We start from the raw sequence: 17,306 nt of genomic DNA, 5'->3' as shown, positions 1-17,306 counted from the left end.
GGCAGCAGCTACTCTTCCTGGGGTTTATTATGGATCCCCATTAGTTCCTGCCAAGGCAGCAGCTACTCTTCCTGGGGTTTATTATGGATCCCCATTAGTTCCTGCCAAGGCGGCAGCTACTCTTCCTGGGGTTTATTATGGATCCCCATTAGTTCCTGCCAAGGCGGCAGCTACTCTTCCTGTGGTTTATTATGGATCCCCATTAGTTCCTGCCAAGGCAGCAGTTACTCTTCCTGGGGTTTATTATGGATCCCCATTAGTTCCTGCCAAGGCGGCAGCTACTCTTCCTGGGGTTTATTATGGATCCCCATTAGTTCCTGCCAAGGCGGCAGCTACTCTTCCTGTGGTTTATTATGGATTCCCATTAGTTCCTGCCAAGGCAGCAGTTACTCTTCCTGGGGTTTATTATGGATCCCCATTAGTTCCTGCCAAGGCAGCAGTTACTCTTCCTGGGGTTTATTATGGATCCCCATTAGTTCCTGCCAAGGCAGCAGCAACTCTTCCTGGGGTTTATTATGGATCCCCATTAGTTCCTGCCAAGGCAGCAGCAACTCTTCCTGGGGTCTGGCAAAATTTAGGCAGTTCTACATTTTAAAAACATTACAATACATTCATAACAGATTTTACAACACATTAAGTGTGTGCCCTCAGGCCCCTACTTCACAACCACACATCCACAACACAAAGTCCATGTGTACATGTGTGTATAGTACGTATGTTATTGTGTGTATATGCATGTGTCTGTAAATACAAGTAGTGATGAAGTCAGTCGCTCCTCCTTTAGAGCCAGGAGAGATTGACATTCATATTATTAATGTTAGTTCTCTGTGTACACCCAAGTCCCTCTGTGGCACCTGACCACACGGCTTAACAGTAGTGGAACAAACTCCCTCACGACGCCAGGACAGCGGAGTCAATCACCACCTTCCGGAGACACCTGAAACCCCACCTCTTTAAGGAATACCTAGGATAGGTTAAGTAATCCCTCTCACCCCACCCCCCCTAAGTTTTAGATGCACTATTGTTAAGTGACTGTCCCACTGGATGTCATAAGGTGAATGCACCAATTTGTAAGTCGCTCTGGATAAGAGCGTCTGCTAAATGACTTAAATGTAATGTAAATGTAGTCCAGCTGCGACAAAACTAGGGCCTGTAGGACCTGCCATATTGATCGTGCTGTTAAGAAGGTAGAGCAGCTCTTTATTATGGACAGACTTCTCCCCATCTTAGTTACTGTTGTATCAATATGTTTTAACCATGACAGTTTACAATCCCGGGTTACTCCAAGCAGTTTGGTCTCCTCAACTTGCTCAATTTCCACATAATTTATTACAAGATTTAGTTGAGGTTCAGGGTTTAGTGAATGATTTGTCCCAAATTCAATGCTTTTTGTTTAAAAAAAGAATTTATTTAGGACTAACTTATTCCTTGCCACCCATTCTACAACTAACCGCAGCCCTTTGTTATGTGTTGCGGTCATTTCAGTCACTGTAGTAGCTAATGGCTACAGTGTTGAGTCAACCGCATACATAGACACACTCTGGCTTTACTCAAAGTCAGTGGCATGTCATTAGTACACATTTTAAAAAGCAAGGGGCCTAGAGAGCTACCCTGGGGAATTCCTGATTATATGTGATAGGCTTCCATTAAAGAACACTCTCTGTGTTCTGTTAGACAGGTAACTCTTTATCCACATTATAGCAGGGGGTGTAAAGCCATAACACATATGTTTTTCCAGCAGCAGACTATGATCGATAATATCAAAAGCCCCACTGAAGTCTAACAAAACAGCCTCCACAATCTTTTTATCAATTTCTCTCAGCCAATCATTAGTCACTGTGTGAGTGTTGTGCTTGTTAAATTTCCTTCCCTATAACTGTGCTGAAAGTCTGTTTGTCAATTTGTTTACTGTGAAATAACATTGTTTCTGGTCAAAACACAATTTTTTCCAAAACTTTCCAAAGGGTTGGTAACAGGCTGATTGGTCAGCTATTTGAGCCAGTAAAGGGGGCTTTACTATTCTTAGGTAGCAGAATGACTTTAGCTTCCTCCAGGCCTGAGGGCACACACATTCTAGTGGGCTTAGATTGAAGATGTGGCAAATAGGAGTGGCAATGTCGTCCCCTATTATCCTCAGTAATTCTCCATCCAAGTTGTCAGACCCGGTGGCCTTGTCATTGTTGATAGACAACAATCATTTTTTGCACCTCTTCCACACTCACTTTACGGAAGTCAGAATTACACCGCTCGTCTTTCCTTATGTGTCTAGCGTCAGTGTTTGTTGCTGGCATGTCATGTCTAAATGTGCTAATCTTGACAATTTGCTAAATCATTAAAAGTAGTTCACAATATCAGTGGGTTTTGTGAAGACTGAGCCATCTGATTCAATGATTGATGGGAGCTGAATTTTTACTTTGTCATTTTCATAGTGAAGTTTCTTCTTCTTTTTATTCAGTTTAGTGACATGATTTCTCAATTTGCATTAAGTTTGGCAATGGGTTGTACAGCCAGACTTATTTGCCATTCCTTTTGCCTCATCCCTCTCAACCATACCATTTTTAAATTCCTCACAGTACATTTTTATATGTTAAGCCACATTACTCTACATTACCCTTCACTACAGTACATTATACTACGATAATCCACAATAATCTACATTATACTATAGTATACTACATTACTCTACATTATACTACATTGCTCTACATTATACTATATTATACTACATTACTCTACATTATACTATGTTAATTTTCATTACTCTACATTATACTACATTACTCTACATTATACAACATTACAGTACATTATACTGCATCACTCTATATTATTATACTATGTTAATCCATATTACTCTACATTACTCTACATTATACTACATTACTCTACATTACTCTACATTATACTACATTACTTTACATTACTTTACATCAGGTATTCCTAAACTGGGGTACGCGCTATGCCTTCGGGGGTAAAATAAAAATGTAATTCACTTTTTTAAATTTTTATGTGTAGAGCGAAATAACAACATCATTTACATTTACATTTAAGTCATTTAGCAGACGCTCTTATCCAGAGCGACTTACAAATTGGTGCATTCACCTTATGACATCCAGTGGAACAGTCACTTTACAATAGTGCAATGTTGCAAACAACACAATGTCAAATACAGGTAGCCTCGTCAAATAATGAACATCCAATCACATTAACTGCTAACGGCCCGTATGTAGCCAAACGTAGCTGCTGCTCATTTAGTTTGTTCCAAAATGGATAAATGGTGAAAAAAGTAAGGCCCGCTTCCATAGAGACACATACCAGCTCTACTGGTAGTACCGCTACTACTACTAGGACATCATACTGCTACTACCACTAGGACATCATACTGCTACTACCACTAGGACATCATACTGCTACTACCACTAGGACATCATACTGCTACTACTACTAGGACATCATACTGCTACTACCACTAGGACATCATACTGCTACTACCACTAGGACATCATACTGCTACTACTACTAGGACATCATACTGCTACTACCACTAGGACATCATACTGCTACTACCACTAGGACATCATACTGCTACTACTACTAGGACATCATACTGCTACTACCACTAGGACATCATACTGCTACTACTACTAGGACATCATACTGCTACTACCACTAGGACATCATACTGCTACTACCACTAGGACATCATACTGCTACTACCACTAGGACATCATACTGCTACTACCACTAGGACATCATACTGCTACTACCACTAGGACATCATACTGCTACTACCACTAGGACATCATACTGCTACTACCACTAGGACATCATACTGCTACTACCACTAGGACATCATACTGCTACTACCACTAGGACATCATACTGCTACTACCACTAGGACATCATACTGCTACTACCACTAGGACATCATACTGCTACTACCACTAGGACATCATACTGCTACTACCACTAGGACATCATACTGCTACTACCACTAGGACATCATACTGCTACTACCACTAGGACATCATACTGCTACTGCCACTAGGACATCATACTGCTACTACTACTAGGACATCATACTGCTACTACCAGCCGTACTCCACAGGTTGTTCTGCTTCCACCAGCACATCCAATGCTTAGCTTCAGTAATTCTAAGTTTGTTGTTAGCCCAGCTAGCATGGACACCGACAGTTGTGAATCTGATGCAGCCGAAGAGCTACTGCCCCCTTACCCAGGAAAGCACTGAACAACAGACAGGGACGTTGGACCATTGAAGAGGCACAAATATGATGAGAACTACATTGATTTGAGGTTAACATACATTAGGAGTAGTGCCTTTCCTCAGCCACAAGTGTGTTATATGTGCAAAAGTACTAATCTCACAACTCGATGAACCAAACATTTAGAACAAAATATGTTAATTTGAAAAATAAGCAACAGGAGTTTTTTAAACGAGAATTAAGTCGACTTTTGAGTTGTAAGAGCTACAGATACCTCAATAAGAAGGGTCTAGAAGTGTCTTATATGGTGAGCTACAGAGTGGCTGGGACAGGCAAGCCCCATACTATTGTGGAGGACTGGCTAGGACAGGCAAGCCCCATACTATTGTGGAGGACTGGCTAGGACAGGCAAGCCCCATACTATTGTGGAGGACTGGCTAGGACAGACAAGCCCCATACTTTTGTGGAGGACTGGCTAGGACAGACAAGCCCGATACTATTGTAAAGGACTGGCTAGGACAGACAAGCCCCATACTATTGTGGAGGACTGGCTAGGACAGACAAGCCCCATACTATTGTGGAGGACTGGCTAGGACAGACAAGCCCCATACTATTGTGGAGGACTGGCTAGGACAGACAAGCCCCATACTATTGTAAAGGACTGGCTAGGACAGACAAGCCCCATACTATTGTGGAGGACTGGCTAGGACAGACAAGCCCCATACTATTGTAAAGGACTGGCTAGGACAGACAAGCCCCATACTATTGTGGAGGACTGGCTAGGACAGACAAGCCCCATACTATTGTGGAGGACTGGCTAGGACAGACAAGCCCCATACTATTGTAGAGGACTGGCTAGGACAGACAAGCCCCATACTATTGTGGAGGACTGGCTAGGACAGACAAGCCCCATACTATTGTAGAGGACTGGCTAGGACAGACAAACCCCATACTATTGTGGAGGACTGGCTAGGACAGGCAAGCCCCATACTATTGTGGAGGACTGGCTAGGACAGACAAGCCCCATACTTTGTGGAGGACTGGCTAGGACAGACAAGCCCGATACTATTGTAAAGGACTGGCTAGGACAGACAAGCCCCATACTATTGTGGAGGACTGGCTAGGACAGACAAGCCCCATACTATTGTGGAGGACTGGCTAGGACAGACAAGCCCCATACTATTGTGGAGGACTGGCTAGGACAGACAAGCCCCATACTATTGTAAAGGACTGGCTAGGACAGACAAGCCCCATACTATTGTGGAGGACTGGCTAGGACAGACAAGCCCCATACTATTGTAAAGGACTGGCTAGGACAGACAAGCCCCATACTATTGTGGAGGACTGGCTAGGACAGACAAGCCCCATACTATTGTGGAGGACTGGCTAGGACAGACAAGCCCCATACTATTGTGGAGGACTGGCTAGGACAGACAAGCCCCATACTATTGTAAAGGACTGGCTAGGACAGACAAGCCCCATACTATTGTGGAGGACTGGCTAGGACAGACAAGCCCCATACTATTGTGGAGGACTGGCTAGGACAGGCAAGCCCCATACTATTGTGGAGGACTGGCTAGGACAGACAAGCCCCATACTATTGTGGAGGACTGGCTAGGACAGACAAGCCCCATACTATTGTGGAGGACTGGCTAGGACAGACAAGCCCCATACTATTGTAAAGGACTGGCTAGGACAGACAAGCCCCATATTATTGTGGAGGACTGGCTAGGACAGACAAGCCCCATACTATTGTGGAGGACTGGCTAGGACAGACAAGCCCCATACTATTGTGGAGGACTGGCTAGGACAGACAAGCCCCATACTATTGTGGAGGACTGGCTAGGACAGACAAGCCCCATACTATTGTGGAGGACTGGCTAGGACAGGCAAGCCCCATACTATTGTGGAGGACTGGCTAGGACAGACAAGCCCCATACTAGTGTGGAGGACTGGCTAGACAGACAAGCCCCATACTATTGTAGAGGACTGGCTAGGACAGACAAGCCCCATACTATTGTAGAGGACTGGCTAGGACAGACAAGCCCCATACTATTGTAGAGGACTGGCTAGGACAGACAAGCCCCATACTATTGTAGAGGACTGGCTAGGACAGACAAGCCCCATACTATTGTAGAGGACTGGCTAGGACAGACAAGCCCCATACTATTGTGGAGGACTGGCTAGGACAGACAAGCCCCATACTATTGTGGAGGACTGGCTAGGACAGACAAGCCCCATACTATTGTGGAGGACTGGCTAGACAGGCAAGCCCCATACTATTGTAGAGGACTGGCTAGGACAGACAAGCCCCATACTATTGTAGAGGACTGGCTAGGACAGACAAGCCCCATACTATTGTGGAGGACTGGCTAGGACAGACAAGCCCCATACTATTGTAAAGGACTGGCTAGGACAGACAAGCCCCATACTATTGTGGAGGACTGGCTAGGACAGACAAGCCCCATACTATTGTGGAGGACTGGCTAGGACAGACAAGCCCCATACTATTGTAGAGGACTGGCTAGGACAGACAAGCCCCATACTATTGTAGAGGACTGGCTAGGACAGACAAGCCCCATACTATTGTAGAGGACTGGCTAGGACAGACAAGCCCCATACTATTGTGGAGGACTGGCTAGGACAGACAAGCCCCATACTATTGTGGAGGACTGGCTAGGACAGACAAGCCCCATACTATTGTGGAGGACTGGCTAGGACAGACAAGCCCCATACTATTGTAGAGGACTGGCTAGGACAGACAAGCCCCATACTATTGTAGAGGACTGGCTAGGACAGACAAGCCCCATACTATTGTGGAGGACTGGCTAGGACAGACAAGCCCCATACTATTGTAGAGGACTGGCTAGGACAGACAAGCCCCATACTATTGTAGAGGACTGGCTAGGACAGACAAGCCCCATACTATTGTAGAGGACTGGCTAGGACAGACAAGCCCCATACTATTGTAGAGGACTGGCTAGGACAGACAAGCCCCATACTATTGTAGAGGACTGGCTAGGACAGACAAGCCCCATACTATTGTGGAGGACTGGCTAGGACAGACAAGCCCCATACTATTGTAGAGGACTGGCTAGGACAGACAAGCCCCATACTATTGTAGAGGACTGGCTAGGACAGACAAGTCCCATACTATTGTAGAGGACTGGCTAGGACAGACAAGTCCCATACTATTGTAGAGGACTGGCTAGGACAGACAAGTCCCATACTATTTTGAAGGACTTAATTCTTCCTGCTGCCGGGGGAAAAGGCGGGAAAAGACTATACAGATGTAACAGTATAACTTTAAACCGTCCCCTCGCCCATACCCGGGCGCGAACCAGGGACCCTCTGCATACATCAACAACAGTCACCCCTCGAAGCATCGTTACCCATCGCTCCACAAAAGCCGCGGCCCTCGCAGAGCAAGGGTAACCACTACTTCAAGGTCTCAGAGCAAGTGAAGTCACCGATTGAAACGCTATTTGGCGCACCACCGCTAACTGAGCTAGCCGTTTCACATCCGTTACACCAGCACCACCGCTAACTAAGCTAGCCGTTTCACATCCGTTACACCAGCACCACCGCTAACTAAGCTAGCCATTTGACATCCGTGACACCAGCAGCACCGCTAACTAAGCTAGCCGTTTCACATCCGTTACACAGACATATCCCTTCATCGAACAACACTGTACCACGATGCATTAGTGATATGGCAGGAGATGTTTTGAAACAATTACTGCTTCGCATAACAGTGAATTCTATGTGTTACAGCTGAAGGAGAATGGGGATGGGAATGGGAGTGGGAATGGGAATGGGAATGGGGATGGGAATGGGGATGGGGATGGGGATGGGGATGGGGATGGGAATGGGAATGGGAATGGGAATGGGGATGGGGATGGGGATGGGAATGGGGATGGGGATGGGAATGGGGATGGGAATACGTGACAATGGTTAACTTTGTGAAATCAGAAGGCCCCTGTCTGGGTGATGATGACTGTCCTGTCTGGGTGATGTTTTTTCTCACTTGAATGATCTGAATCTAGGATTACAGGGATTCTCCACAACTATATTCAATGTGCGGGACAAAATTGAGGCTGTGATTAAGAAGTTGGAGCTCTTCTCTGTCTGCATTAACAAGGACAACACACAGGTCTTTCATTTACATTTACATTACATTTAAGTCATTTAGCAGACGCTCTTATCCAGAGCGACTTACAAATTGGTGCATTCACCTTATGACATCCAGTGGGACAGTCACTTAACAATAGTGCATCTAAAACTTAGGGGGGTGGGGTGAGAGGGATTACTTAACCTATCCTAGGTATTCCTTAAAGAGGTGGGGTTTCAGGTGTCTCCGGAAGGTGGTGATTGACTCCGCTGTCCTGGCGTCGTGAGGGAGTTTGTTCCACCATTGGGGGGCCAGGGCAGCGAACAGTTTTGACTGGGCTGAGCGGGAGCTGTACTTCCTCAGTGGTAGGGAGGCGAGCAGGCCAGAGGTGGATGAACGCAGTGCCCTTGTTTGGGTGTAGGGCCTGATCAGAGCCTGGAGGTACTGAGGTGCCGTTCCCTCACAGCTCCGTAGGCAAGCACCATGGTCTTGTAGCGGATGCGAGCTTCAACTGGAAGCCAGTGGAGAGAACGGAGGAGCGGGGTGACGTGAGAGAACTTGGGAAGGTTGAACACCAGACGGGCTGCGGCGTTCTGGATGAGTTGAAGGGGTTTAATGGCACAGGCAGGGAGCCCAGCCAACAGCGAGTTGCAGTAATCCAGACGGGAGATGACAAGTGCCTGGATTAGGACCTGCGCCGCTTCCTGTGTGAGGCAGGGTCGTACTCTGCGGATGTTGTAGAGCATGAACCTACAGGAACGGGCCACCGCCTTGATGTTAGTTGAGAACGACAGGGTGTTGTCCAGGATCACGCCAAGGTTCTTGGCGCTCTGGGAGGAGGACACAATGGAGTTGTCGACCGTGATGGCGAGATCATGGAACGGGCAGTCCTTCCCCGGGAGGAAGAGCAGCTCCGTCTTGCCGAGGTTCAGCTTGAGGTGGTGATCCGTCATCCACACTGATATGTCTGCCAGACATGCAGAGATGCGATTCGCCACCTGGTCATCAGAAGGGGGAAAGGAGAAGATTAATTGTGTGTCGTCTGCATAGCAATGATAAGAGAGACCATGTGAGGTTATGACAGAGCCAAGTGACTTGGTGTATGATTTTTTTGTGTGTAAATGAACTCAAGCTTACGGACAATGTGATATAGCGAAGCACCTGAGTGAGTTGGGTGCCAATTACGCAGGTACTTAACCAAAATGGATGACACAAACAATTGGATTCGTTATCTCTTTCATGCCCTGAAAGAGTTATGTGCATCCTTTAAAGCACACCCTTCTCATTAACCTGTTGTGAGATATTCACCTTTTCTGATGAACAAATAAGGTTTTATATGTAAGATAGTTAAATAAAGAGCAAAATGATTGATTATTATAATATTATTATTTGTGCCCTGGTCCTATAAGAGCTCTTTGTCACTTCCCACACTCATTCTTCTGTTTAATAAATGTATCGTATAGTGTGTGTGTGGATTTTTCTCAGGTTTTCGCCTGCAATATCAGTTCTGTTATACTCACAGACAATATTTTTACAGTTTTGGAAACTTTACAGTGTTTTCTATCCTAAGCTGTCAATTATATGCATATTCTAGCATCTTGTCCTGACAAAATATCCCGTTTACTACGGGAACGTTATTTTTCCAAAAATGAAAATACTGCCCCCTAGTCACAAAAGGTTAATGAATTTATCACATAGTGTGTGTGTGGCAGGCTTAAAATGATGACGAAAAACCAGATTTGAGAGTGCGCTGACCCTGGTGCTAGAGGGGGTACAGCTGGAGGTTGAATGTTTGAAGGGGTACAGGACTATAAAAAGCTTGGGAACCACTGCTCTACATCATACTACATCACTCTACATCATACTATATTATACTACATTACTCCACATTATACTATATTATACTACATTACTCTACATCATACTACATTACTCTACATTATACTACATGACTCTACATTCTACTACATTACTCTACATTCTACTACATTACCCTACATCATACTACATTACTCTACATTCTACTACATTACTCTACATTCTACTACATTACTCTACATTCTACTACATCACACGACATTACCCTACATTACCATACATTTTATTACATTACTCCACATTATACTATATTATACTACATTACTCTACATCATACTACATTACTCTACATTATACTACATGACTCTACATTCTACTACATTACTCTACATTCTACTACATTACCCTACATCATACTACATTACTCTACATTCTACTACATTACTCTACATTCTACTACATTACTCTACATTCTACTACATCACACGACATTACCCTGCATTACCCTACATTTTATTACATTACTCTACATTATGCCAAATTACTCTACATTATACTACATTACTCTACGTTATACTACATCATACTATATTATACCACATTACTCTACATTGTACTACATTACTCCACGTTATACTACATTACTCCACATCATACTACAATACTCCCCATCATATTACATTATACTACATTACTCTGCTTCATACTACATTATAATATATTACTCTACATTATACCACATTACTCTACATTATACTACATTACTCTACATCATACCGCATAATACTACATTACTCTATATTATACTACATTACTCTACATTGCATTGCATTACTCCACATCATACTACATTATACTACATTACTCCACATTATACTACATTACTCTACATCATACTACATTATACTACATTACTCTACATTTCTCTACATCATACTACATTCCTCTACATTTCACTGCATTATCTTCCATTATTCTACATTATACTACATTACTCTACAATATACAGTGTTAATCCACATTACATTACTAGGTCTACTGTTTTTCTGGGGGGAGGAGGGTGTTTGTTTGGGGGGGTACAGTAATATCTTTTGCATCTTTCCTTCCAGATCTACTACCACGGGGAGCCTATCAGTGTCAACGTTCACGTCACAAACAACACCAACAAGACGGTGAAGAAGATGAAGATTTCAGGTGACAGCAACGTATTACTGGTAGTCCTGTGTGTTTCTTTCAGAACGTTGATACGTTCTGCAGATGTAGGATCTTTGACCTATATTGTCACGGCAACAAAAAAATAATCCTGCAGCAACAGGATTTGAACGTTTAGTCCATAATGTTATTTGGACGGTGGTTAACGTTATTAATACTGTTAATGTAGGTTTTCAGTGAATTCATGAAGCTCATCTAAGGAATATTCTCAGCAGCAAAAGAGTGATCAAATTAAGATACTACATCTGTAACGATTGTAATTTCTATTCACAGTGCGTCAGTATGCTGACATCTGTCTATTCAACACAGCACAATACAGATGCCCGGTCGCAACAGAGGAGACAGAGTACGTTCCTTTGCCTTTTTTACAACACAGAAATCTGACATGTAGGCCAGTCCTGTCTTCAATAACTAATCAATAACTAATCTGACATGTAGGCCAGTCCAGTCTTCAATAACTAATCTGACATGTAGGCCAGTCCAGTCTTCAATAACTAATCTGACATGCAGGCCAGTCTAGTCTTCAATAACTAATCTGACATGTAGGCCAGTCCAGTCTTCAATAACTAATCTGACATGCAGGCCAGTCTAGTCTTCAATAACTAATCTGACATGTAGGCCAGTCCAGTCTTCAATAACTAATCCATAACTAATCTGACATGTAGGCCAGTCCAGTCTTCAATAACTAATCAATAACTAATCTGACATGTAGGCCAGTCCAGTCTTCAATAACTAATCAGTAACTAATCTGACATGTAGGCCAATCCAGTCTTCGATAACTAATCAATAACTAATCTGACATGTAGGCCAGTCCAGTCTTCAATAACTAATCTGACATGTAGACCAGTCCAGTCTTCAATAACTAATCAATAACTAATCTGACATGTAGGCCAGTCCAGTCTTCAATAACTAATCAATAACTAATCTGACATGTAGGCCAGTCCAGTCTTCAATAACTAATCAATAACTAATCTGACATGTAGGCCAGTCCAGTCTTCAATAACTAATCTGACATGTAGGCCAGTCCAGTCTTCAATAACTAATCAATAACTAATCTGACATGTAGGCCAGTCCAGTCTTCAATAACTAATCAATAACTAATCTGACATGTAGGCCAGTCCAGTCTTCAATAACTAATCAATAACTAATCTGACATGTAGGCCAGTCCAGTCTTCAATAACTAATCAATAACTAATCTGACATGTAGGCCAGTCCAGTCTTCAATAACTAATCAATAACTAATCTGACATGTAGGCCAGTCCAGTCTTCAATAACTAATCTGACATGTAGGCCAGTCCAGTCTTCAATAACTAATCAATAACTAATCTGACATGTAGGCCAGTCCAGTCTTCAATAACTAATCTGACATGTAGACCAGTCCAGTCTTCAATAACTAATCTGACATGTAGGCCAGTCCAGTCTTCAATAACTAATCAATAACTAATCTGACATGTAGGCCAGTCCAGTCTTCAATAACTAATCAATAACTAATCTGACATGTAGGCCAGTCCAGTCTTCAATAACTAATCAATAACTAATCTGACATGTAGGCCAGTCCAGTCTTCAATAACTAATCTGACATGTAGACCAGTCCAGTCTTCAATAACTAATCTGACATGTAGGCCAGTCCAGTCTTCAATAACTAATCAATAACTAATCTGACATGTAGGCCAGTCCAGTCTTCAATAACTAATCAATCAATAACTAATCTGACATGTAGGCCAGTCCAGTCTTCAATAACTAATCTGACATGTAGGCCAGTCCAGTCTTCAATAACTAATCAATAACTAATCTGACATGTAGGCCAGTCCAGTCTTCAATAACTAATCAATAACTAATCTGACATGTAGGCCAGTCCAGTCTTCAATAACTAATCTGACATGTAGGCCAGTCCAGTCTTCAATAACTAATCAATAACTAATCTGACATGTAGGCCAGTCCAGTCTTCAATAACTAATCAATAACTAATCTGACATGTAGGCCAGTCCAGTCTTCAATAACTAATCTGACATGTAGGCCAGTCCAGTCTTCAATAACTAATCAATAACTAATCTGACATGTAGGCCAGTCCAGTCTTCAATAACTAATCTGACATGTAGACCAGTCCAGTCTTCAATAACTAATCAATAACTAATCTGACATGTAGGCCAGTCCAGTCTTCAATAACTAATCAATAACTAATCTGACATGTAGGCCAGTCCAGTCTTCAATAACTAATCAATAACTAATCTGACATGTAGGCCAGTCCAGTCTTCAATAACTAATCAATAACTAATCTGACATGTAGGCCAGTCCAGTCTTCAATAACTAATCAATAACTAATCTGACATGTAGGCCAGTCCAGTCTTCAATAACTAATCAGTAACTAATCTGACATGTAGGCCAATCCAGTCTTCGATAACTAATCAATAACTAATCTGACATGTAGGCCAGTCCAGTCTTCAATAACTAATCTGACATGTAGACCAGTCCAGTCTTCAATAACTAATCAATAACTAATCTGACATGTAGGCCAGTCCAGTCTTCAATAACTAATCAATAACTAATCTGACATGTAGGCCAGTCCAGTCTTCAATAACTAATCAATAACTAATCTGACATGTAGGCCAGTCCAGTCTTCAATAACTAATCTGACATGTAGGCCAGTCCAGTCTTCAATAACTAATCAATAACTAATCTGACATGTAGGCCAGTCCAGTCTTCAATAACTAATCAATAACTAATCTGACATGTAGGCCAGTCCAGTCTTCAATAACTAATCAATAACTAATCTGACATGTAGGCCAGTCCAGTCTTCAATAACTAATCAATAACTAATCTGACATGTAGGCCAGTCCAGTCTTCAATAACTAATCAATAACTAATCTGACATGTAGGCCAGTCCAGTCTTCAATAACTAATCTGACATGTAGGCCAGTCCAGTCTTCAATAACTAATCAATAACTAATCTGACATGTAGGCCAGTCCAGTCTTCAATAACTAATCTGACATGTAGACCAGTCCAGTCTTCAATAACTAATCAATAACTAATCTGACATGTAGGCCAGTCCAGTCTTCAATAACTAATCAATAACTAATCTGACATGTAGGCCAGTCCAGTCTTCAATAACTAATCAATAACTAATCTGACATGTAGGCCAGTCCAGTCTTCAATAACTAATCTGACATGTAGGCCAGTCCAGTCTTCAATAACTAATCAATAACTAATCTGACATGTAGGCCAGTCCAGTCTTTAATAACTAATCTGACATGTAGGCCAGTCCAGTCTTCAATAACTAATCAATAACTAATCTGACATGTAGGCCAGTCCTGTCTTTAATAACTAATCTGACATGTAGGCCAGTCCAGTCTTTAATAACTAATCTGACATGTAGGCCAGTCCAGTCTTTAATAACTAATCTGACATGTAGGCCAGTCCAGTCTTCAATAACTAATCAATAACTAATCTGACATGTAGGCCAGTCCAGTCTTAAATAACTAATCTGACATGTAGGCCAGTCCAGTCTTTAATAACTAATCTGACATGTAGGCCAGTCCAGTCTTCAATATCTAATCAATAACTAATCTGACATGTAGGCCAGTCCAGTCTTAAATAACTAATCTGACATGTAGGCCAGTCCAGTCTTAAATAACTAATCTGACATGTAGGCCAGTCCAGTCTTCAATAACTAATCTGACATGTAGGCCAGTCCAGTCTTCCATAACTAATCTGACATGTAGGCCAGTCCAGTCTTCCATAACTAATCAATAACTAATCTGACATGTAGGCCAGTCCAGTCTTCAATAACTAATCCATAACTAATCTGACATGTAGGCCAGTCCAGTCTTCAATAACTAATCTGACATGTAGGCCAGTCCAGTCTTCCATAACTAATCTGACATGTAGGCCAGTCCAGTCTTCCATAACTAATCTGACATGTAGGCCAGTCCAGTCTTCAATAACTAATCTGACATGTAGGCCAGTCCAGTCTTCAATAACTAATCTGACATGTAGGCCAGTCCAGTCTTCCATAACTAATCTGACATGTAGGCCAGTCCAGTCTTCCATAACTAATCTGACATGTAGGCCAGTCCAGTCTTCCATAACTAATCAATAACTAATCTGACATGTAGGCCAGTCCAGTCTTCAATAACTAATCCATAACTAATCTGACATGTAGGCCAGTCCAGTCTTCAATAACTAATCAATAACTAATCTGACATCTAGGCCAGTCCAGTCTTAAATAACTAATCAATAACTAATCTGACATGTAGGCCAGTCCAGTCTTAAATAACTAATCTGACATGTAGGCCAGTCCAGTCTTCCATAACTAATCAATAACTAATCTGACATGTAGGCCAGTCCAGTCTTCCATAACTAATCAATAACTAATCTGACATGTAGACCAGTCCAGTCTTCCATAACTAATCAATAACTAATCTGACATGTAGGCCAGTCCAGTCTTCCATAACTAATCAATAACTAATCTGACATGTAGGCCAGTCCAGTCTTCCATAACTAATCAATAACTAATCTGACATGTAGACCAGTCCAGTCTTCCATAACTAATCAATAACTAATCTGACATGTAGGCCAGTCCAGTCTTAAATAACTAATCTGACATGTAGACCAGTCCAGTCTTCAATAACTAATCAATAACTAATCTGACATGTAGGCCAGTCCAGTCTTCCATAACTAATCAATAACTAATCTGACATGTAGGCCAGTCCAGTCTTAAATAACTAATCTGACATGTAGACCAGTCCAGTCTTCAATAACTAATCAATAACTAATCTGACATGTAGGCCAGTCCAGTCTTCAATAACTAATCAATAACTAATCTGACATGTAGGCCAGTCCAGTCTTAAATAACTAATCTGACATGTAGGCCAGTCCAGTCTTCAATAACTAATCAATAACTAATCTGACATGTAGGCCAGTCCAGTCTTCAATAACTAATCAATAACTAATCTGACATGTAGGCCAGTCCAGTCTTCAATAACTAATCTGACATGTAGGCCAGTCCAGTCTTCGATAACTAATCAATAACTAATCTGACATGTAGGCCAGTCCAGTCTTCAATAACTAATCTGACATGTAGGCCAGTCCAGTCTTCAATAACTAATCAATAACTAATCTGACATGTAGGCCAGTCCAGTCTTCAATAACTAATCAATAACTAATCTGACATGTAGGCCAGTCCAGTCTTCAATAACTAATCTGACATATAGGCCAGTCCTGTCTTCACTAACTAATCTGACATGTAGGCCAGTCCAGTCTTCAATAACTAATCTGACATGTAGGCCAGTCCAGTCTTCAATAACTAATCAATAACTAATCTGACATGTAGGCCAGTCCAGTCTTCAATAACTAATCAATAACTAATCTGACATGTAGGCCAGTCCAGTCTTCAATAACTAATCTGACATGTAGGCCAGTCCAGTCTTCAATAACTAATCAATAACTAATCTGACATGTAGGCCAGTCCAGTCTTCAATAACTAATCTGACATGTAGGCCAGTCCAGTCTTCAATAACTAATCTGACATGTAGGCCAGTCCAGTCTTCAATAACTAATCTGACATGTAGGCCAGTCCAGTCTTCAATAACTAATCTGACATGTAGGCCAGTCCAGTCTTCAATAACTAATCTGACATGTAGGCCAGTCCAGTCTTCACTAACTAATCAATAACTAATCAATAACTAATCTGACATGTGGATATAGAGATAGAATACTATCGTCATAGTGTTTCTCAGGATTGAGACATTGCCGGATGGTATGCCTGGTTAACCGTCATAAACACAAATTGAGACTATAAATCCATTAAAATGCAGGCCAAGCGTTAGTCATGATCACAGATAAGAACCATCCTCACGTACGGTACGTCAACCTCGTGTAACAGATCTGGTGTTATTGATTATCGTTGTCGCAGTGACGTGGTGGCTTCGAGTTCAACGTTTTG

General features: G+C 42.2%; 1 protein-coding gene across 1 annotated transcript in view; it reads left to right on the top strand.

Annotated features, from left to right (window-relative positions):
* Nucleotides 1-17,306, top strand: part of arrb1 (arrestin, beta 1) — a 77,962-nt gene that overhangs the window by 48,919 nt on the left and 11,737 nt on the right. Inside the window, exons 9-10 of the mRNA XM_046315121.1 lie at nucleotides 11,262-11,346; nucleotides 11,638-11,710. Of these exons, the coding sequence (XP_046171077.1) occupies nucleotides 11,262-11,346; nucleotides 11,638-11,710 (158 nt within the window). The remainder of the gene's footprint in view (nucleotides 1-11,261; nucleotides 11,347-11,637; nucleotides 11,711-17,306) is intronic.

Source organism: Oncorhynchus gorbuscha, linkage group LG19 (genome assembly GCF_021184085.1).
Source record: "Oncorhynchus gorbuscha isolate QuinsamMale2020 ecotype Even-year linkage group LG19, OgorEven_v1.0, whole genome shotgun sequence".
Taxonomy (NCBI): domain Eukaryota; kingdom Metazoa; phylum Chordata; class Actinopteri; order Salmoniformes; family Salmonidae; genus Oncorhynchus; species Oncorhynchus gorbuscha.
Note: the sequence above shows the minus strand (reverse complement) of the source record. Positions and strands in the feature narration are given on the sequence as shown.